This window comes from Arvicanthis niloticus, chromosome 9 (genome assembly GCF_011762505.2).
Source record: "Arvicanthis niloticus isolate mArvNil1 chromosome 9, mArvNil1.pat.X, whole genome shotgun sequence".
Taxonomy (NCBI): domain Eukaryota; kingdom Metazoa; phylum Chordata; class Mammalia; order Rodentia; family Muridae; genus Arvicanthis; species Arvicanthis niloticus.
Window position 1 is genome coordinate 62,984,718 of NC_047666.1, and position 23,937 is coordinate 63,008,654.

Genomic DNA, 23,937 nt, shown 5'->3' on the forward strand with positions numbered 1-23,937 from the left:
AACATACTTCTTCCTGTCACCCTGCTGCTGAGTTGTCTAGGTTAGAGGTGTTTTTTTCAATACCCCTGGAACTTGGAACCAGAAGCCATGTTGGTGTAACCTGGTTCTTTCTCCTAGCCTAGACCAGGCTGTCATGGGAAACCTACTGTCCCTGGTCCTGGCTGCCTGTAGGGGCACTCAGGGAGTCTCAGGGACCAGACTGAGCTGTGCTGGTGTTTGGGGAACAAGACAGCTCATTAAGGCAGATGCCAGGAGCTCTCCCTCCTGACTCTTCAAGCCTTATCAGCCTGGAAGGGCTCGACTACTGCTTCCTGCCATTGTTTCCAGTTGGTAATTAAGAGAAGGCCAGGGCTCTGCAACTTGAAGCTATTGCAGTGCAGAGGAATGGGCTTGGCCACAGTTTGGGCTTTTTCTCCGGGCTTGGCCACAGCTTGGGCTTTCTCTCCTCGGCTCTGAGGTCTTCAAAGCCCCTGGACGACTTGACAGCAAGACGACCCAAAGCCTGAGCAGATCCATCCAGCAGTTGCTTGGGAGCATGGCTTAGGACTGAGCCGTGGCACCACTGAGCAGCCGCTGGGTTTCCCAAGGGACCTTGGAGATACAGCCCCTGTTTGTATGGGGAAGGTATGATGAGTTTGGATGGAGAGTTGGCTTAGTCGATGGAGGAAGGTACAGGGATGATCCCTGCCCCTGAGGCTCTGGCTGGGGATGCGATGCTATAACAGAAGGGGTTTGTTTGGAGGAGCGATTCAAAGCTAGCTGGTTCCTAATGTCCCTTCTGCTGTCGCTTCTGGGTCCTGCTTTCCAGCATGGCAGAACTGTGCTCAGATGAGACTGACAGGTCCTTTTCCTCCTTTCTTGAGTATGTGCTTGGAACCCCTGATGCACCCGTGTGCTGGGAGGGCGCGGGAGAGGGATGCCTGCTTTGTGACCCAGTCTTGGCCATGTCTAGTTCACATTCATAAGATGCTGGGTTTATTCCTCTTCCTCGGTCTGAGTGGGCATTATGTAAGAAGAGTTGTACCCACTATCCCTTAGGTGGCACTTTATGTGTTTCCTGTAAACTTCTCCAGAAGAGAGGGGCGGTGGCAGGGGCTCTGAGGGTTGGGGGGCTGTGCTCTGCGAGCCGGGATTGAGTGGGAAGTGGGGTGAGGCACATTGTAAAGAAATGTCCTCAGGTCTAAGGCTGTTAGAGCCTGGTCCTTGTCAGCGAACATGTTCAGAGCATGTTCTGGTTGCTGAGTATCCTTGCAGGTCCTAGGGATGTTGCTGAGAGAGACGGTCCCCGTTCTAAAGGTGCTCATGGTCCAGGGCAGGTGACTAACAAGTTCTCAGTGGTGGCTTCTGACTGGTCTCTGAGTCTGGGTTCCGATGGCAGCAACAAAAGCCAGCCCCTTCTCCTCCTAGTTGGTTGCTATGTGTGACGGTGTGGTGGCACCTTTGTTCCAGCTGCTGCAGGGCTGTGGGGTCATGGGATGCCAGGCTGGCACAGAGGACAGGAGAAAAGAGCCAGAACTTCCCCACTCCAGCTGGTCCTGGTACCACTGTCTGGAGAAGGTCCTAGCAGTGTAGCTAGCTGAGATTCTCTCTCTTAGGCCTGGCCCTGGCATGGAAGCATTTTGGGGACTAGTTCTCCATGTTTAAAGGAGGCATGGGGGCCAGTGAGAAGGAGGAGGAGGAGGAGGAGGAGGAGGAGGAGGAGGAGGAGGAGGAGGAGGAAGAGGAGGAGGAGCAGCAGCAGCAGCAGCAGGAGTATCATCATCATCGGCTTAAGAAAATGTCCCCTCAATGGACACATGCATTGACAGTAGCATGTCCTTGTAGCCATCTCTCTGGACAGTGAGAACCAGCTCCTTTCCTTTTTATTTATTTATTTATTTATTTATTTATTTATTTATTTGCAGATGACTCCTGTCAGGTATGAGATCTGCCTGCTTGTTCTGGCCCTCATCTGGCCAGGTAGGTACCAAACACTTTCTTCCCTTACTTCCTCCCAGACCACCGGGAACACCTCCTTCCTGGACTCAGTACATGTGCCTGGAGCTCACCCGTGCTCCTTCTGTGTTAGGCTTGTGACGTTAGGAATCAGTGGTCACCTCCTATGACAGTTATGCAGAACCTTGTTTCTGATTTACATCCCCTCCAAACTGAATATCGGAAGGGACTTGGTGGCACAGAGTTGTGCCATGTGCTGGGAGCACGGTGGGACAGATGGCATCCCAGCCTTGGGGACAACATTGGTTTTCATGTGGTCATCTAGTTGAACCTCTCAGTGCGGATGAGGAGATGGCTGGTCAGAGAGGAGACACTACCACATGAGAATCACACAGAGACAAAGTCCGAGGACAGTTCTCTGGGTTCTAGGCCACCCCCTCCTCACCACACTGCTTGTCCCACCTTTACCTCCCTCACTGAGATTCCAAGTTTGGAAATGCCAGCCGTGACCTTTGACCAGTGCCATGAAGCAGGGCAATGAAGCAACTTTGGGAATGCCAACTCGGTTACTGTCCATGGTGGGGCACAGATAACGATAACTTTACTATCTCTTATACTCTGTATTCTTCTATGTTCTCTAAATTTTCTACGAAAGGCATCATTGCATAAGACAGCAAGTGTCACTAAGATGAATCTATGTCCTAGAAGATTGTTTCTCCATTATTGTCATGAGTCTGGGGTCATGCTCAGAGGCAAGGAACCTCATTTAAGATGGAAAACACCTCCTTGTTTCTACTTTCTATCCTTTGCAGCCTGGTTTCTATGGGGCCAGAGAGCTTCGGGCTGATGGTCCCATCGTGCTCACCTTTGACCTCTTCCTTCAGGGACCCTCTGCACAGAAAAGCCTAGTGATAGGCCATCGATGGCCCGATGTAGCCTCTTTGGGGACGACTTCATCAACACGTTTGATGAGACCATGTACAGCTTCGCAGGAGACTGCAGTTATCTCCTGGCTGGGGACTGCCAGGAACGTTCCTTCTCCATTCTCGGTGAGTTCTGGGTACTCGGAGCAGGATCCCACAGCAGGGGCTGCTGAGATGGGGGAAGGTTTCAGCACTCAGGACCTGAGATTAGAAGTCACTTCTGAGAATAAGGAGGGCATTGATCTCCCCATGACATCTTCCCTTGAGGACAGTGGCCTTCCCATGACACCTTCCCTTAGGGCAGCAGTCTTCCTGTGACACCTTTTCTTAGGTCAATGGTCTTTGTGATACCTTCTCTTTCTCTGGTGTGTGAACATCTGTGTTACTCCAGTGGTTGTGTCCATTGCTGTGGGTCCAGGCAACATTCTAGGAGCTCAACATTATAGAGAAAGAAGATGACGTAGAAGAGCTTTGAGACACGTGGGGTTCAGAACTAAGAGGTTGGATACCTCCTAAGTTATCAGATTGTCCACCTGTGTTGTCTCACCATGGCTGTGGGATGCAGGCACAATCATCCTTGTTTATAAATTAGAAACTGTATCCAAAGAAGGCTGTCTCATCCTCCTTAGGAGGAACTGGACCCCCATTTCAGCCCATTCAAGTTGAAATGCACTCCCTCGGCACTAGGGAGAGAGGGTGTAAGCTAAGCTATAGGCAATGATAGAGAACTAGGGACCATCAGTCCACTCAAAGAACTAATCTCCTGTGAGCTTGAGGGAGGGATGCTGTAGACCCAGCGAAGGTGGAGCCCTCTGCCTTGGGGAAATAAGGCCACAAACAGATGGATCTATATCGTTAAGGAAACATTTTGAGAAACTTGTTAAAACTGGGAAGGAAGAAGGCCTTGAACTCAAGAGGGACTATTGTAGTGGGGGTTTTGTGGCAGAAGAGAGTAAGAGAGAGGGTCTGACTCCCAAATTCCAATAGGAAAAGTACATGTTTAGAGTCAGGGGTGGGGATGAGGCCCTTAATAGAACACTGGCAAAAGGAATTTCAGGGTAAGGAGGATTCTGGTTAAACCTGCATGATAGGATTCTTGGTAAAGACAAGTCAGAGTGATAGACAGGAGGGTTGGGGATGAAGAATTTGAGCATATAACGAGTTTTTCTAAACATTAATTAGTAATAATAATTGTTATTATTAGTGTGTGTGCATGCTCGTGTGCACACATGGACACATTCGAGTGTGCCATGGCTCATGTGGAGGTTGGAGAACAACTTTCAGGAGTGTGTCTCACTTCTACCTTGTTGAGGCATGGTCTCTCTTACTGTTTTGGCTGCCCTGGGGATTCTCAGCCATCTTGCCCATGAGCTTCTGGGCCAGTCTCCTCTCTCCATTTCCTGTATCACCTTAGGAATGCTGGGCTCACAGATGTGAGTTCTGGGGGTCAAATTCAGGCACTAGGCTTGTACAGTAGTTGTTTCCCCCCCTTGAGGCGTCTTATTGATGGGATTCCCATTAATATTGGGCTAAATGGGTAAATCCCAGGACAGATCCCAAGGTCAGGACCTAGTCTAGAGAGGGCTGAAGTGGAGTCTGGCACAAGGTTGGTAGCATGCAGGGCCTTGCTTGACACATGGGTTGGAGGGTTCTCATGGTTGTCTCTCCTTTAATCACGCTGTGGGCCCATGAATGTGTTAATCTGTTTGTAAGCTGACTGTGACCATGGCTGTGAGCTCCCCCTCCCCGCATTCAGTGTGACTCACACTGGTCTTAAAATGGAGGTTCTCCTGCCTTAGCCCTTTGAGTGTTGGGGTTATAGATATGACCAACTGTCCTGGCCTCCTCCTGCTTCTGAGATGCTCTTTGTACTGGCTAGTTTTCAGTCAACTTGACACAAGCTAGAGTCATCAGAGAGAAGGCAGCCTCAGTTGAGAGGATGCCGCTATAAGATCAGGCTGTAGGCAAACCTGTAGGACATTTTCTTAATTAGTGATTGCTGGTGCTGGTGATTGATTAGCTATGTGCTAGTGATAGCACACCCATTGTGGCTGGTGTTGTCCCTGGGCTGGTGGCCCTGGGATCTATGAGAAAGCGGGCTAAGCAAGCTATGAAGAACAAGCCAGTAAGCAGCATGTCTCCAAAGGCCTCCTGCCTCCAGGTTCCCGCCTTGGTTGAGTTCCTGTCCTGACTTCCTTTGATGATGAACTGTGATATGGAAATATAAACCAAATAGACACTTTCCTCTCAGCTTGCTTTTTGGTCCTGGTGTTTTATCACAGCAATAGAAACGCTAACTAAGACATTTTCCTAGGCTATCTCTCTACCAGCTCTCCTGTCTCCATTAGCAATCACTTCAGCATCCTCCATGTTCCCTCTTCTCCAGCAGCCACACAAGGGCAAGGCAAGTTTCTTCTTCTTTGTTTTCTGTTGTTCAATGGGATCTCTCAACAAGGACCAGAGAAGATCTGTGAAACCTGGAACTATGCTGTATTAAAGCAGGGGTTCTCAACCTGTGGGGTGCTACCCTTTCAAGGGGTCACCTAAGACCATCAGAAAACACAGATATTTACATTACGATTCATAACAGTAACAAAATTACAGTTATAAAGTAGCAATGAAAATACTTTATGGTTGGTATACTTTATACTTTATGGTATAAAGTATGAGAATACTTTATACCATGACACAAGGAACTATAGTAAAGGGTCATGGGACTGGGAAGGTTGAGAGCCACTGTATGAAAGGAAAATATTCATGTGAGTGACATTTGAGGAGTTTTTAATGAGGGGCTTGGGTTAGGTGGAGAACACACGGAGTTTTTTATGCATGGGGGCAGCATGAGCCAGGGGAAGAGGCAGGAGGAAGAGGTGCTCATTATGGGGAGCCCCAGTCCGGATGACTAAGACTGGAGTGATGGTCAAGCTTGGGCAATGGTTCCTCACCTCAACATATGTCAGGATCACCAAGGAGGCTTTTACAGCTTTTGCTTGCTTCTAAACCCAGAGTTTCATCTTCAGAAGCTCAGAAATGGGACCAAGAATCTCATATCTAGTAATTTCCCAGCTGCTGTTACTGGTGTTTACTGGGGACCGAATGTTAAGAAGCATGGGGTTTTCCTTAGCGTTACTATTGCTGTGATGAAACACTGTGACCAAAGCGACTTGGGGAGGAAAGGCCTTGTTCGGCATATACTTCTATGTTCTTCTACTTAACTGTTCATCATCAAAGGATGTCAGGACAGGAACTCAAGCAAGGCAGGAACCTAAAGGCAGGAGCTGATGCAGAGGCCATGGAGGAGAAATTCTGCTTCCTGGCTTTCTCTTCTTACTAAGCGTGCTTTCTTATAGAACCTAGGGCCACCAGCTCAAGGATGGCGCTATCCACAGTGGGCTAGCTCCCACCCCCATCAATCGCTAATTAAGAAAATGCCTTACAGGCCTGCCTAGGACCTGATCTTATAGAGGCATTTTCTTAGTTGATGTTCCCTTCTCTCAGATGACTTTAGCTCATGTCAAGTTGACATAAATCTATCCAGCACACGGTTGTAAGTGTGTGTGAGAGGGTGAGGCTGAGCTACAGGGTCTTGAATCTGATGGAGTTTGTCTTGGTTACTTTTCTATTGCTGTGGAGACACACCATGACCAAAGCAAATGGTAGAAGAAACAGTTTGTTGGATTACAGATCCAGAGGGTGAGTCCATGACCATTATGGCTAGAAACATGGAAGCAGGTAGGCAGGCAGGCTGGCTCTGGGGCAGTAGTAGAGGGCTACATTCTGATGGGATGGAAGAAAGGAGATAGAAAGAGGGAGTGAGAGCTAATTGGGAATGGTCTGGCATTTGAAACCTCAAAGCCTACCCACAGTGAGACCCCTCCTCCAACGAAGCCACACCTCCTCATCCTTCCTAAATAGTTCCATCCACTAGGGACCAAATATTCAAATATATGAACCTATGGGGGACATCCTCATTCAATCCGCCAAGGTTATCTGCTCCATTCAGTAGGCTGAGAAGAAGCAGGGTGGAGTCTTGCATAGCAAAGGGTCAGAAAGAACTAGAGTACTGGCAAGAGGGTGCTGAGGGGCAGTGTCTTAGTCAATGTTCTATTGCTGTGAAGAGACACCATGACCACAGTAATCTGTCTTAGTTAGAATTTTACTGCTGTGAACAGACACCATGACCAAGGCAACTCTTATAAGGACAACATTTAATTGGGGCTGGCTTACAGGCTCAGAGGTTTAGTCCACTATCATTAAGGCAGGAACATGGCAGCATCTAGGCAGGCATGGTGCAGGAGAAGCTGAGAGTTCTACATCTTCATCTGAAAGCTGCTAGCAGAATTCTGACTTCCAGGCAGCTAGGATGAAGGTCTTAAAGCCCATGCCAACAGTGACACACCTATTTCAACAAGGCCATACCTCCAAAGAGTACCACTTCTTGGGCCAAGCATATTCAAACCATGACACTCTTATAAAGGAAAGCATTTAACTGGGGCCTGCTTACAGTCTCAGAAGTTTAGTCCATGGTGGCACACAGGCAGATGTGGAGAGGGAGCTGAGAGTTTTACATATGGATCTGCTAGGAGCAGGAAGGGAGAGAGAGAGAGAGAGAGAGAGAGAGAGAGAGAGAGAGAGAGAGAGAGACTGGGCATGACTTGAGCATTTGAAATCCCAATGACACATTTTCTCCAAGAAGCCTACACTTACCAGAACAAGGCCACCCCTCCTAATACCTGCCAAGTAGCACCGTTCCATAATGACCAAGCATTCAAATCTATGAGCCTGTGGGGGCCATTCCTATTCAAACCACCACAGACAGGTATATGGGAAACAAGGATGGGGGGCCTGGGTCACAGTAACAAGGCAGGAGCTGTAGTGGGCCAGAGACACTTTCAGGATGTGACAAGCTGTGGGAACCATCCTGAACACTGGGCTTCGGGGTCCCACAGAGGCAATAGCTAGGGAGTGGTTTAGAAGAACAGAATATCCTCCTGCCCCAACTAGGGAGGCAGGGACTCAGGCCTGCCACTCAGGTAACCCCAATGTGTATTCTAAATGGAGCTCTTCTTACCTAACCACCCTGGTGGAGAGGGACAGATACCCTACCTGGTGACTGTGGGCATTGGTGAGTCAGACTGGAATAGAAATGACAAAAGTTTTTGGACTTTTTTTTAAAAATGATTTTCTATTTATATGTATGTGTCTGTGAATATATGCTATGCATATGTTAGTGCCTGTAGATCCTTCGCAGTCACAGGTCCTTATGAATCACCTGACGTGAGTGTTAGGAACTGAACTCAGATCCCTAGAAAAGCAGCGCATGTGCCTTCCTGCTGCGCTGTCTCTCCAGCCTTGACACAAGAGTTTTGACAAGGTTAACAGTATCACCTCTCTACCCTATGGCTTCAGATTTAGGGAGGGAGCTGCTGATGCCCTAGTGGTGGGGGAATCTGTCTGCCTTAGCGTCAGCTTTGTTCTCCTGTGAATCCTGCCTAGAGACAGGTTAGTAAGTAATAGACAGTGAGTCTTAGGACCAGGCATAGACTTCATATTTTGGGCTCTGGGGACCCAGTCAGCATATTTACCACCTCCCTCCATTAAGGGAGCCCTCATAGTCAAGGAAACTCAGGTTGTGTTGATATCTCTGGAATACGATCCCAGGAGGAAGGCCCTTGTCTATGTCTCTGTTGCTGGGACATGATACCCTGATAAAGTCAAGTCAAGGAAGGGTTTATTTTGGCTCACAACTTGTTACATGGGAAGTCACAGTGGCAGGAGCTTGAGATGGCTGGTCACATAGCATCTACAGTTAAGAAACTGAGACCTAGCCGGGCAGTGGTGACACATGCCTTTAATCCCAGAACTTGGGAGGCAGAGGCAGGTGGATTTCTGTGTTCGAGGCCAGCCTGGTCTACAGAGTGAGTTCCAGGACAGCCAGAGCTACACAGAGAAACCCTGTCAAAAAAAAAAAAAAAAGAGAGAAAGAAAGAAAGAAAGAAAGGAAAAGAAAAGAAACGGAGACCAACAAATGCTCGTGAAGAAGATCTTTTCTTCTTTTTGCTCAGGACCCAGCCCAGGAAAGGGTGCCAGTCACTGTTAGGGTGGGCTTTCCCATTTCAGTTAACCTAAGCAAGACAATTCTTCTCAGGTAGGCTCACAGGCCAAGCTAACCCAGATACTCCTTTACACAGGTTCCTTTTCTAGGTAGGTCTAGAGTTCATTACGTTGAGATGAGATTATAACAGGAATCCCTCATGGCCTATGAGATTAACCATCACAGCCTCTTTGACTACTTGGCCCTGGTTAGCACTGTGCTCATCACCTTGGGTTAGCCAACGGACTTACATTTCCAAGGACTTAGAGGAGACAAAAGCACAGAAAGAACCATACGTCCCTTCTTCATCAGTGTCCCCAGGGAAACAACAGTGCCTCTAGCCCCCTGGTCTTCACGATTCAGGCATATGAGGCTCAGGTGAGATCACTTTTTTTGAAACGTGACCCGTCGTTGTACAAGCTAAGTCTCCAAAGCATCCAGATCACTCTAGGATGTCCTGTTATTCGCTCATCAAAGAGTAACACACGACTGGGCGTCAGTGTGCTCCTGTCAAGGTCAGATTCTCTTTCATGGTAACTCCCTTCTGCCACCACACAGGGCTGTAGCAGAGACCCAGCCTCGAAGGTCACTCTCTTCCTGGTTTCAGTACCCCGGGGGCACGATGAGATCCAGGGAGGGACCACGCATTTCCAGATATCCCCTGTGGATTCTCCAGTGACTTGTGATTCTTTTCTCATGACAACTTGCTCTTGTCAAGGGTCAGCTTTCTGGAAGCTGTTGGTTAGAATCAGCTCTAGAGTAAACGTGCTTTACTGCAGACTGGCTGCATTTCCACCCCATCCTACTGTGACATCAGAGAGACCTGATGGTTACTTTTGCCGTTGGTGTTAGTGGTGTGTAGGAAGCAGGCTGGAGTACTGTCAGAGAGGCGACTGGAGTTCTGGGGTCAGGGGAAGGAACCTAGGCTTCCGACCCTGGGTTTCGTTTATAGGCCTAGGATTACCTTGTGCTCAATTGTTCTCCAGAGACATCCTGTTTCCTTGATTCTAAACCATTTACATTCCTGTCTGGGTGTTTGTGGGCCTTGCTCATATCCTGGGTAAAGTGTTTCTGTCTGTGCACGAAATCCCTCTTGTGACTGACGGCCCAAGCCAAGGTTTTGTGTCTTCCACAGCCAGTACAGGGGCCACAGAGAGACCTGGGAGTCCCAATTCCTCCTGCCTGTAAGTTCTTTTCTTCCTAAGTCATGGCCACAAGATCGGCTCCCAGATTAGCCTAAGGAGAGCCATAAATAACCGGAAGCCTGCTCAGTCATTTCCACAGTACAAGATGTCTGAGAATGACCCCCAGGACTCACCGTGATGCAAGCTTCTTGTATGCTTCTGATGGAGCAGGATGCCTCCTGCTCCCACCAATGGGGTGAGGGATTGGTGGCTCACTATTTTCTGAGCATCTTGTACATTAAGTTTGAGGCCAGTTGAGAGCCTGGGAAGAACCTGGCTGCTTTGTCTTTCTTCTTGGGTGGACACCCAACCCTTCTTTGCCCAGCAATGCTAGGAAAATACTACCTTGGAGGTTTGTAGTGTATGGGGTTCCCCTTTGGGGAGGTCTGTGAACACTCTGAATGGCATGCTTTTCTAATGGCCGCACAGTATTTGCAGCAAGGAAAGAAGGCAGATGAAATGGAGGGGGTTTAGAGTCCCTCTTGGTGTCAGTGGTTTGCTGAATCCACTGCGCTCAGAGATCCTAGTTAGGCAGCTTTGTGTTGCAAGAGGACACTTGAGCTTGGGGATCAGAAAACCTACATGCTGTGCTCCAGTGTAAACTAAGAGTTCTTAGTCTGAGCGGTTTCCCCACCAGAGACAACTGACAGGGGACATTTTGGAGGTTCATATCTGGAGTGTGTGCTATAGACATCTAGTGGGTGGGGCCAGGACATCTAGTGGGTGGGGCCTGGTTGCTGTTACTCAGTCTGTTTGTAGTGGGTCCCACAGCGAGTGTCCAGTCTCCAGTGACAATCGTGGCAAGATGGTGAAATCAGATTATATATTTAAGCCTCAGTTTCTTCAACTCTAATGTGATAACAATCTATCTGGGCCTGGTGGTGTTGGCAAACAGTCTAAGTGCTTGAAGGAGTGAGGTGACCTTGAGTTCCAGCCTGGTCTTTGCTACATAGATGCTGTCTCTTGAAAGGAAGGAAAGAAGGAAGGAAGAACAGAAGGAAGAAAGGAAGGAAGGAAAGAAGGATGGAAGTAGCCATTTTAGGGTAGCATATGGTAGTGATGAAAACAGAAACTCTGTGTGTGTGTGTGTGTGTATGTGTGTGTGTGTGTATGTGTGTGTGTAAGTACTGGCTCATGAAGAAAAGGTTGTTTGGACTGTGAAACTTAAGAGCCACCTATTCAGATGGTATCAGAGATCCTCTATGCTGTCATAGTGTGTCCTTTTAAACACTTCCAAATCCACTGCCCCCTCCTGCTGTTGATGTGGCCAGTGGCTCTGAAGCCTCTTCACATTGTGGGCTCAGGAGCTCCACAGCTTCCACACAGTTCTGCCTTCACTGAAGGCCACAGCACTAAACCTACCCCGGCCTCTACATTGCTAGTTTCCACTTGTCTCTGAATAGGAAATGGGGTCTGGTTATTATAAACTATCCACTTCAGGACCCCGAATTCTGGAAGTAGGTGAGCATCCTGAGCCACCAGCTCTGACCTGCTCCTACTTACATCCGGCCTACCTTGACACTACTTGGCTAACTGTTCCCTGGACTTCTTAACTCGAGTCTTTCCTGGAGTCCTGAACAAGTCCTTCAAATGCTCTGTGGTGTTTGGCTGATCTCAGGGAGTCCTGTGGAGAGGAGAGGAAGGACTGGAGGAACCAAAGGGGTCAGGGACACCACGAGAACACGGCCCACATCAACTGACCAAGGACTCATGGGAGCTTGTGGAGATCAGGGAGCTTGCAGAGGTCTGACCTCAGTCCTCTGCATGAGTAGCTTGGTGTCCTTGTGGGAATCTTAACAGCGGGAAAGGGGCTGTCCCTGACTCTTGCCTTTTCCTCCTGTTGGGTTGCCTCTTCTTCCCTTGATATGATAGCATGTGCTTGTTATACCATGTTGGTTGATGTCCCTGGGAGGCCTGCTGTTTTCCTAGGAGAGATGGACAGGGGTGGTCTTAATGGGGAAGGAGGGATGTTGAGGAGAGACTGGGGGGAAGAGAGGGAGGGCAAACTGCTTTGCTATATCACTTAGGTTGGTCTGGAACCTGTGATCTTCCTGTTCCAGCCTCTCTGCTTCAGGGTCACGCACCTCACTTTATCTTGACTTTGTTTTCATTTTTCTCAGGCTTCTTTTCCTTTGTCTATCAAACTGACCTCACTTCCTTCTCCTTCTCTTCCTCCTCCTCAATGAGTGCTCCCTCGTTCCTCCTCAATGAGTGCTCCCTTATTCCTCCTCAATGAGTGCTCCCTCGTTCCTCCTCAATGAGTGCTTCCTCGTTCCTCCTCAACGAGTGCTCCCTCATTCCTCCTCAACGAGTGCTCCCTCATTCCTCCTCAATGAGTGCTCCCTCATTCCTCCTCAATGAGTGCTCCCTCAATGAGTGCTCCCTCGTTCTTTATTCTTCTCTTGGGAAGGACAAGAGCTCTCATGTTCTCCAACATGGCTTTGGGGGTTCTTCTTGTTTGATTTTCTTCTTCTGCTGCTGCTGCATTTGGGGCTAGCCCAGCAGCGACAGTGACCTTTCTATGGTATCTCTGAAAGAAATATACTTGTTGGTCCAGATCTGTGTGGCCATGGTGCCTCCCTAGCTGCCCAGGTGTTACCTTTTCGTCTCCTAGCACTGTCCCTAGCCAGTTTCCCTGGCTCACGTGTTCCCAGCTACCTTTCCTGACTCTCCATTGGAGGGAGAGCTTATAAGAAGGGCAGGCCTTCAGGGAATCCCTTCATGTTCCCAGGAGAAAGGTGTCTTTGGCACCTGGTGAGGTTTCCCAGGAAACAGAGACAAACCGTCTTTGTCTGCCTTCGCTGTAATGTTGGGGTTGCAAGGGAAGAGCAGACTGAGGAGGAGACAAGCTGGGGGCCACAAGGGTCAAGGACATCTAGAGGGAAGAAGCCAAGGAGGTCCTCACTGCACCTCCTGGCAGGCCCTGTTGGTGCGCAGTGTTTGGAGCACAGGCCTCAGGCAAGCCTAAGATGGGTTTTGGCGTTGGACCCACAGTAAATGCCTAGGAACAGAACAATCCTTGACAGGGTTTGCACACTGAAGCCTGATGCTGTTTGTCTTTTAAAAATCATCTTTGCACGGTCATTTCCCAGCATGTAGAAAAGCCAGAGTAATAGGATATCCATGCACCGAAACTCTACCGTGTCTGTTGTCTCTGTCTGTCACCTACAGTTCTGCTGTCTGAGACTTACTCTCTTAGAACTAGTCTCAGGCTAGTTGGTGGTTCAGCAGGCAAGAGCCCATCCTGTGTGTGAACACACACATCTCCACCCCTAAATCTCGAACACATACATGTAATTAAAAATATCATTAAAAAGCATGTTCTTAGTAAAAGTGCAGAGCAGGCCAGACCTCCGGCTTAGACCTGTGGAACAGGGCTGAATGAGGACATTTAGGAGATTGGGGCTGGTGTTATTTGCTATTCATGCTCATTCTGTAACACCGAATGCACATGCGCCGAGTGGAGGAGGGCGGGACCCCAGACTGAGACGGGCTGAGACACGGAACTCGGTGATGAGCCGCGGTCAGTTGATTTCCTGTAGACATTAAAGCAGCTACTGGCTATTTAGGAATATTTTCTCTCCTCCCTCTCTCTGTCCTTTCATCCTTTCATTCCTTCCTCCTTCCCTCTCTGTGTCTCAATCTCCTGCTTCATTAATTTACGTGTTTATTTATTTACTCACATGTGCATGTGTGTGCCACACACATGTGTGGAGGTAAGAGGATTACTTGTGGGGGTCAGTTTTTTCCTTCCTCCACGTGGGTCCTGGAGATCCATCTCAGGCTGTCCTGCTTGGCAGCGAGGAAAGGTTTACCTGATGCACCATCTCAATAGCTCTCTCCTGTTTTCTCAGGAGGTTGGACACACATCCCAGTTTCCTGCTTGGTAACATTTTGGATTTGTCTGTTTTTTTGTTTTTTGTTTTTCGAGACAGGGTTTCTCTGTATAGCCTGGGCTGTCCTGGAGCTCACTCTGTAGACCAGGCTGGCCTCAAACTCAGAAATCCTCCTGCCTCTGCCTCCCAAGTGCAGGGATTAAAGGCCTGCGCCACCACTGCCAGGTAGATTTGGTCTGTTGAGCTTGGTGCAGCAGCTCTGTCCAAACTGATGGCCCTTTGAGTTTAATGAGTTTGACACCTCCGTTTTATCCTGGCTGTGTTGCTACAAGGTTCTGCAGAGTGTGGCCACTTCAGGGGTACAGAGGCTCACTTCAGTGGTCCTGACTGTGGTGGTAACTGCTCAAAGCAATGGATCCTCTCCAATCTTCTGTGGACGTGGTCCACAAGCTTCTTTGCTGAGGAGCTAGAGACCACTCTGCCAACCCTCTAGGAGAAGACGAAGACCTATTTACTCATTCCCAAGGCTAGTCTCCCGCCTGATCTCCATGCCCTGTCCTCTCAGGCTCCCTAAGGCCCACAGTTGAGCGGTCTCTACTGGCTTCCCTTCTTACATCCTCCAGTTTCTCTGTTCCCAGGGCTCTGGACTCAGGTTCTCCACTGACCCCTCCATTTCCTGTATCTCCTACACAGTCTGTTATCTTTGAACACCAACAGCCCGGACTTTGTGTTTCTTACAGATTAATTTTGGATATCTAAGCTTTCAGAGCACTGTGAAAAATGCCTGTGTTTGCCCCTCACAGCCGGACCATTGGCAGAGAGCATTTTACCGTGTGTGTGTGTGTGTGTGTGTGTGTGTGTGTGTGTGTGGTGTTTGACCATACAAATGTCACCAATGGAGATATCAGTAATTTATTGATTCCCGTTTACAGTTCCCCTGTACATGCTTTAAATTTTTTACAGGAAACCACGTGCAGTTAACAGTGGGACTCAAGTCTCCATTTTAAACAAATGTCACATAGATTCTGGCTTGGATTCTCCTATGATGACAACACTGTGTGTGGTAAAAGTACTGGGTACCTACAGCTCACTCTACTTCTGTTTGTGCCTATACAACGTGGGTCTTATTTTTACACCAAGATGATGAACTTCCAGAAGGACATGGCCATGCCTATAGGAGTCCACTGATGGCCGTGCACCAGCCCTTAGTACTTACAAAGAGAAAGATGAGGGATTTTCAGGGTCTTTGTCGCTTTTCTGTTAGCTCTTTTAGAAGTTTTCTATCGAGATTACAAACACGTGGTAACAGATTTATTAATTTTGGATGGACCTTTATTTTATTTTTTTCCTTTCAGGGAACTTCCAGGATGGCAAGAGAGTGAGCCTGTCTGTGTATCTTGGGGAGTTTTTTGACATACATTTGTTTGCCAATGGCACCGTAATGCAGGGAGACCAAAGGTAAGTCAGAAGCTAAGGACCCTGGAGCCTTTCTCACACATTTTTTTACTCCATCATAATTTAAATGTAGAAACTGAGGCCCAAAGGGCCAGGTCTCTGCAGCGCTGGTTCAGAACCGTAATCACTGTGCTTTACTGTCTGAAGCCTGTCACATGGGCTTGGGTAGGGAGGCTGGGGAGATACTAAAATTGCACCAGAAGCTCAGTGAGCTTGCCCTTTGCCCTCCAGCATCTCCATGCCCTATGCCTCCAAAGGCCTCCACCTAGAACTTGAGGCTGGGTACTACAAGCTTTCCAGTGAGGCCTTTGGTTTTGCGGCCAGAATTGACGGTAATGGCAACTTCCAAGTCCTGATGTCAGACAGACACTTCAGCAAGACCTGTGGGCTGTGTGGTGACTTTAACATCTTCGCTGAAGATGACTTTAGGACGCAGGAGGGTAAGCTATCTCTTCAGAGTATCTGAAGCTTTCGACCTGCTGAGTTAATGTCTGCTGGCCTCTATTCATGGTCCATTGATTCTATGTTTCATAATTTTGGATTGTCAGTTCATCTTTGGAATGGTTTTATGTTAAATTTGCACTCTGCATTGAGTTATTGATTCTCTTTCTCTCTCTTTTTTAAAAACATTTTTCCAGACAGGGTTTCTCTGTGTAGCCCTGGCTGTCCTGGAACTTGCTCTGTAGACCAGGTTGGCCTCAAACTCACAGATCTGCCTGTCAGTCTCCTGAGTGCTGAGATTAAGGTCATGTCCCACCACACCCAGCTGAATACTAATCTTAAAAGAAACATATGTCTGAATCTCAAACTCTCCTGAAGCTTTCTCCTTACTCCATGTTTTCAGGGGAGATTTTCTTCCCTCTTATCCTGAGCCCAGGTCGAGGAAACAAACTTTTGTTTTTCTATTTTTCAGAGTAGATTGCTTTTTTTTGTCAGCTTTCTCTGAGGATTACACCTTCACAACAGGGGTTTAGCTCCACCTCCCTCATCATGCAAATCCAAGATGGCTGCCTCCAGCCTACTCCTTGGCAGCCAGCCCACTTGTCTGTTCTTCCTGTTTATCTTTGTTATTCTTCCTCTTCTTCTCCCCTCATTTCTCTTTCTCTATCTCAGAATTCTGTATACTCTTTTTGAAGTTATTTGTGGCTTCAATAGAACATTGGTTCATTGTAATATGTATGTATGTATGTATGTATGTATGTATGTATATATTATATATTATATACACACACATATTTATATATGACTTACACTATGGAAAAGAAAGTTGGTATTTATTGGCAAAAATTCGGTCCCTGGGGTTATTTTTGGAACCATCTCCAGAAAGTGATTTATTTAGTCCAGCTCTCAGTTCAAACCCAACACTATTTGTTCTCAGTTAAGTTTGTTTTCTGACTTCTGAGAGTCTCAACTTGTCTTGTTTTTTGATCTCCAAATTTCCCCCCCCTTAAATAATAGCATTTGTAATTCTATTTATTTGGACATCCTTCTGTCCTGCTTCATATTTAGCCATAAAGTTTCATACCATTTACAAAATCAGGGCTGAAAGACTTTTGAGATCACCTTGTCAGACTTTTCCTGTACAAATAAAGAATGAGATACCCAGGATGAGGGGAACAGCCCTGATCTCACTGGTTGGTAGAAGGAACTTCCTCATTCCCATGAGATTGCTTCTCTACCTCTTTCTTAATATGCCCAAGCCCATTCAATGTGATTGGGTACCAAAGAGCATCTATCACAGCATCCAATACACAGTGGATACCATATAAATTTCAGTTCTCACCACTGGGCTACCCTGGTCTATTAGCTTCCTTTGTCTTCCAGCAACAGATGGATTCCTTTACAGTTCTGAAGACCAGAGCCTTAATCAAGGCCTTGGCAGGGCAGTGCTTCTTCTCCAAGGAGGGGATTTGTTCCTTGGGTCTCCAGTTGCTGCTGCATCCCTTGACTTGTAGCTGTCATTTGGATCTCTCCCCTATGAGTACCTGCATCTGGTTTCCCTCTACTTGTCGATAAAGATACATATAGCTATACACAGGACCCCTCCAGGTAATCCCAGAGAACCGCTTCCTCCCAAGACCTTTAGTTGAATCATTTATTTATTGTATAATGTGTATAGAATATTTTTAATATGAGCACATCATTGAAGAAGGACTTTCTTTTCTGCCCAGCAAACCAAATAATTATAAAGCCCCCCCTTTCTTTCCATACAGGTGTTTATTTTATCTCCACAGGTACTCCTTGACCTTAAATGGCCTTTCTAGGTCTGGCTACGTAAGAGATTGTTCACCTCAATAGTACAAAAATAACAGACAGAAACTACTACCATAATAAACATTCAGCAAGGCTATCAGGAAGAGCCTTTGTTCCAGGCTGTGTAGGTCTTTAAGCCCCCTGTGGTAGCCAACTGCAACATGAACAATACAGGCACAAAAGCACCTGGACATTGAGAATGAGAACTTGGAAGAGCCAGTGACTGGGGCAGGGGTGGGGTGGGGGTTGGAGGGGAATCATAAGACTTATGTCACCTTCATCCCACACTAATGTTCTGAGCACCCAGAATCCACTGTCGCTGAAGGTGGAGTTAAGATACATACTTGTGCTCTTGACAAAGGAGCTCACAGTTGAATACTAGCTCAAAAGTCATAGCAGGTCAGGGCTGAAAATGAACCCAAAGAAAGATAAGAGTTTTTCTGGAGAGTTGCCTGGGGTGCTAAACACAGAGAAGGGCACACCCTGTCAGGCTGGGATGGGGAAGGAAGGACAGCTAGCTCAGAAAGGTTGTTCTTGGGCTCTGTGTCAGGGACTAAGTAGAGAGAGTTGGCATGGTAAGAATGAGTTGGTTGCTGGGCGTGTCTCTATGACGAAATATCTGAACCAACAAGTCAGAGAAGAAAGGACTTATTTTGAGCTCACAGTTTCCGAGATTTCAGTCCATAGTCCTCAGTCCCTTTAGCTCGGGGCTTTGTGCTGAGGTTGAGCATCGCGGCAGACAGGGAGGTGTGGTGGGGGAGGTTGCTCATTTCGTGATAGACAGAAAGCAGGGAAAAGGAACACAGGAACGAGTCAGGGCAAGGACACACTCTAAGTGACTTATTTCCTCTGACCAGGCTAGGCTTCTATCTCCCAACGTTCCCAGAGCCTCTCTAAATAGTACCACTTGTTGAGGACCAAGCCTTGATCACATGAGATCCTGTGTGTGGGCATCTTACATTAAAACCATGACAAGGGAGGAGGGAAATGGTCCATACAGAAAGGGAAAGGAATACCAAGGCGTGGGGAAGTGGGGGGTGAATGGCATCACCTGCATTATCTTTCCTTTGAAATATAAAATTCATCCAACCACTGTTTTTGAGGATTTCATTTGTAAGAAGTATGCATTATTTCTACTTCCCCTTGCCCCTCCCCCTCCAACTCCTTTTGTGTGTCCCTGACTCAATTCCTCCTATGAACTCTTCTTTACTGTTACACACGTACTCTCAAGTACACACACACACACACACACACACACACACACACACACGCACGCACGCACGCGCGCGCACACACACACACACACACACACACCACCCACTGAGTTCTTTTAGTGTTGCTCATGTGTGTATTTGCTTAGGGCTGACTACTCATGACTGAATAGCCTATGGGGGATTCAGTCTCCCTCTCTCTTCAGTCATGAATGGCTCCCATCTCTTCATCTAAAGGTGGAACCTGGACAGGTCTCCTCTCATCCGTGTTGGCATGTCACTGGTGTTGCTGCTGTGCTAGTCGTGTTTAGGCAATCCTGTTTTTGAAATCTCAGGGGTGCAGCTTCTCTGTCTTATACAGAAGACACTATCTCACAACGATCTTCCTGGTCTTCTGTCTCTTACAGTCTCTCTGTTTCCTTTCTGTTAAATTAGATGTGTAAGTTGGGATTTGGGCACCTGTCTTAGTTAGTGTTTCTATTGCTGTGAAAAAACACCATGACCATGGTGGTAACTCTTATAAGGAAACCATTTAATTGGGGCTGGCTTACAGTTTCAGAGGTTTAGTCCATTATCATCATGGCAGGAAGCATGACAGCATCCAGGCAGACATGGTGCTGGAGAAGGAGCTGAACGTTCTACATCTTGATCCACAGGCGGTAGGATACTGTGTGCTACGATAGGCATAGCTTGAGCATAGGAGACCTCAAAGCCCGCCCCATCAGTGACACACTTCCTCCAACAAGGCCACACCTACTCCAAAAGGCCACACCTCTTAATACTGCCACTCTCTATAGACCAAGCATTCAAACACATAAGTCTATGGGCCATACCTATTCAAACTACCACAGTGCCCCATGGCCAACTGTTCTCTGCATTTTGACTAGGGGTGGATATGATCTCTGCTTCACAGAGAAGCTTTTTTGGTGACATCATCTTTCATGTCACCTCCTTCATTGTATCTATCCCTCTGTCCATGGCTTGTCAATCACTTGCTGAGCCCCGCTGCCTGTGTACTGTGCTGTCATGCTGAGCACTGTACGAAATGCCTGTGGTCCAAATGCCTGAGTTCTAATCTAGGAGTTTGATTCAGGTCATAACTGGCCAATAGCTTTCATGCAGAAGTCTTGGTACAGGCTTAAGTGAAGCATCGTCTCTTGGAAACTTTTCTCTGCAGGGACCTTGACCTCAGACCCCTATGACTTTGCCAACTCCTGGGCCCTGAGCAGTGAGGAGCAGCGGTGTGAACGGGCATCTCCTCCCAGCAGTAGCTGCAACAGCTCCTCCGGGGACATGCAGCAGGTGGGTACGGTCTGGCCTGGGGGTGCTCTGGATGATTGGTGACTTCTAGAATTAAGGCAGGGGACTCGGGATCGTGGTTTCTTTCTCTCTTCAGGGGTTGGGTGAGAACTGGGTCTCGGTAGCTGATCATTACGAGGGGCTCATAAAGTCTTTTTAGATTGAAAACCTATTTCTGCTAGAATTTTGTCTAATTCTAACATTTTCCTTGGCCTTGCACTGTCTTTAAAACCGGGTAGGTATAGCCAGTGTCTCCACCGCTTTGTGAGGCAGTAGCAAAATACATGGTGCTGGACAATGCAGATTATTACAGTTCTGGAACCATCCAGAATGATGGTTCTGCTATCTGTTCTCTGGTACAGGTACTCCTGCCTTGGGTTGTACTTATGTTGTAATATAAAACAGGTACTTCTGTCTGATATTGTCTAAGAGCAAAAGAAGGGCTACCCGCCTGTATCATTCTACTTACCAAAGGGGTGCCCACATCACTCTAGTTACAAAAGGATCACCCGCCGGGCGGTGGTGGCGCACGCCTTTAATCCCAGCACTTGGGAGGCAGAGGCAGGCGGATTTCTGAGTTCGAGGCCAGCCTGGTCTACCGAGTGAGTTCCAGGACAGCCAAAGGCTATACAGAGAAACCCTGTCTCGAAACCCCCCCCAAAAAAAAAAACAAAAAAAAAAAAGAAAACAAAAAACAAAAACAAAAACAAAAAACAAAAACAAAACAAAAGGATCACCCACACCACTCTACCTGTGGAAAAACGGCCAGCATCCCTCTGCCTGCAAAAGGAGTGTCCACATCCCTCTACCTGTAGACCTTTCCTTTTCTGGAGCTACATATCACACTATTCTACAGGTTCCTTTTAGCTCTTAAATTCTTTATTGTGAATGTGGTCGTTATAGTTACTAGGTCTCAAAAATCTTCAGTAGATATGGGACATATACTTTAGGTGGAGTTAGCTAGGGATTATAAGGATCTCCCCAACAATAATAACCCAGAATTCTTTGCTGGTAGAAGCCTAATTCACCCAAAATCTGCACATAAGTAGATAAATCCACTTCTCCTAGGTCAGAAACAACAATTGACACTAATACAGCAGCTTAGCATGAGAAAGCTTCATTAATAGCTGGTTACTCATCTAATGAATCTTTGTGATTTTCACAGAACACCTTGATTCAAAAGCGATTTGAGTCCAGGAGCATGTCAGACTCGGGAGAATATCCTGGGTGGATGTTAAATTGTAGCAGTCTCAACTCTTAAGCATACAACTTCCAACTTGTAAACGAACACATCCCAAAAGCCATTTTTTGCCCTTGCCCTTCCAGTGATTCATAGGTGCAAGGCCTGCTGGGTAGCTGCTGCCTGGCATATGGCCACGGTTGCTAACAAGGCAAACTATGCTCCAGACTCAGTGCCAAGAGGAGTGTGCTCTGTGCAGAAGGGGGATTTCCTCGTTCCCCTGACTTGAGATACCATACACTTGTCCTTTTAGGGTTGAACCGTTGAGATTTTCTCCTCTATAGTTGGGTGTGCTGGTTGGTCATTTTTTTTTTTCTCAACCTGACACAAACTAGAGTCACCTAGAAAAGGGACCCTCAAATGAGGAATCGCCTCCATCACATCCACCTGTATGCTTGGAAAATGAGATGGCCAGCACATCCACACATCCACATAGGCAAGCGAGAGAGGCAGGCCTTCCTCTAGAGATGCTTGACCAACAGACAGATTTCAAAAGAAATTCATTCAAGGTACCCTGGGTGAGAGACTTTTTTCAACACCCCCCCCCCTTGTGTTTCTAAATTCGAGTTCTGTTGTTGGTTGGTGGCATCCCCTCTCCCTCCCTCCAAGACAAGGCTGAGAGCAACAGGTCCCACAGAGCATATTTTGTTTTGTTTGACTTTGTAAACACAGGCTGCAAACAGCAAGGGTTTCACAGATGCTCCCCACCCTCGGAACAATCCCTTTCATGTGGTGTTAGTGGGAAGTGCAGACAGACTTTTCCTGGAGAGAACCTGATACTGAGGTTGAGTTGAGGAGGGGAAGACTGGGTGCTTTGTTCAAGGAAGACAAACCGCAGAAGCAGCCTTGCTAAATTTGCGGGGACACATTTTAAGGCTCCAGCTTCATGCCCCTACTCGCTTTGTCTCCTGGGTGCATTAACCATCGTCCTGGGAACAGCTTAAGAAACTGAGTACGTGCTTCTTGGTTTAGGACTGAGGCCCCAAACACACCTCCCTGAGGCACGAACTCCTTCAAGCTCAGCCCACAGAGTTTCAGTTTGCTTACCTAGAGAACTGTATTCTGTCCTTAGCCAATCAGATCGTGTTTGCTCACAGCCGGGGATCCCTCATTGGCTGGAATGCGCAGTGACTCATCTCCTGGGAGGTGATTAATGTGATCTCTTCTTGCCAACCCCCTGCCGCCCCGCTGGGCCCCACGCTTAGAAATTGGGTCTGGTAACTGGGAGTCTTTTACCAGCGGATGGAACCAGTTGAAATGGTTGAGCGTTCTCGGGGAGGCTGCACTGGTGTACAACTGCTTTGGTTAGCTGTCAGAACCAGTCACCTCTCTTTTCTCTTGATTTTTTGAAGCTCTTTCAGAGAGCCTGGTCATAATTCTTATACCCTGGGGAGGAACGTTTGCTTGTTGTACCAACAGACCCAGAGCCTCTCCCTGTTGGGACTGATAATGGCTTGTTGGATCGCATCTGTTTGCAGTTTTTTTTTTTTTTTTTTTTTTTTTCCAGCTGAGCCTGGAGTCTAAGCCATAAATGCTCAGATTAAATGATGTTCATTTGCTCATAGCTACCACACACCGCATGTTTTTGGAAAGATCCTTAGCCTTTCTCTTTTTAAAAAATTAAGTCTTGGGAGCAAGGGGAGGGGGGGATGGGGGGAAGGGCTGAACTTCACAAGGGGATGGTACCCTGGTCCTATGACCTGTCTGTAATTTGAAGCCCAAAGCCCCATATGGTGGTTGTTAGCCCACAGAGTGGCCATGCTAGCTATGAATAAGACACTCCTTTCCCATGGCAGTCTTTGGTCACTGATGGAAACCTGCCCCAGTGAACATGACCACTGCACGTCACACAATATACGGAGTTGCGGGTGATGATATGACCCACTATGTAAGTGTTAGCCACTTGGCATATTGCTGTTGGGCCTGTGTAGCCTGCAGCACTGCACTTGGTGGCTTTGGCCATGACCAAAGCCATTATCACCACCCTCAGGTCACATTCCCAGTGTGACAAGACTGGCTCCTGCCTTTGCCACTGCTGTCAAGAGCATGAGGACACTTTCATGCTCGGCATCAAGAGATCTCTCCCTGTAATTCCTAAGAGATGGTCTTCACAATGACCAGTCGTTATTGGGAAGCCTGAGTGTGGCTGTTGCTAACTTTTACTTGAATCACAGCAGGGGAATAATCCAGTGGCAGCAGCATCCTCAGGTGGGTCAGGATCGGGAGAAATGGATTTCCATCAATGTTCGGAATCCCAGGCTCACAGACACTCAAGAGTTGGGTGAGATTCTAGAAGTTACCTATTCATCCTCCTAACTCTACGTGAAGGTGCTCTGCAGAAACAGCCTGGTGGGCCGGATGTGTTCTGATCTTGGCTTTAAGAGTCAGGCCTTGGAATAGCCTTGCTGGGGTCTTTCTGGCCGTCATGCACAGCTCAGCTCTGGCCAGCTCCCCAGCTTCCTGAGAGAGCACACTCCTTTCATTTTATGCTCCTTTGAAGTTAGCGC

At 47.6% G+C, this 23,937-nt stretch overlaps 1 protein-coding gene across 1 annotated transcript in view; it reads left to right on the forward strand.

Moving 5' to 3' along the window:
* Positions 1-330: 330 nt before the first annotated feature.
* Positions 331-23,937, forward strand: part of Vwf (von Willebrand factor) — a 132,930-nt gene continuing 109,323 nt past the window's right edge. The window contains exons 1-6 of the mRNA XM_034512425.2: positions 331-624; positions 1,905-1,959; positions 2,820-2,984; positions 15,328-15,430; positions 15,659-15,867; positions 20,069-20,193. Of these exons, the coding sequence (XP_034368316.1) occupies positions 616-624; positions 1,905-1,959; positions 2,820-2,984; positions 15,328-15,430; positions 15,659-15,867; positions 20,069-20,193 (666 nt within the window). The 5' untranslated portion in view covers positions 331-615. The remainder of the gene's footprint in view (positions 625-1,904; positions 1,960-2,819; positions 2,985-15,327; positions 15,431-15,658; positions 15,868-20,068; positions 20,194-23,937) is intronic.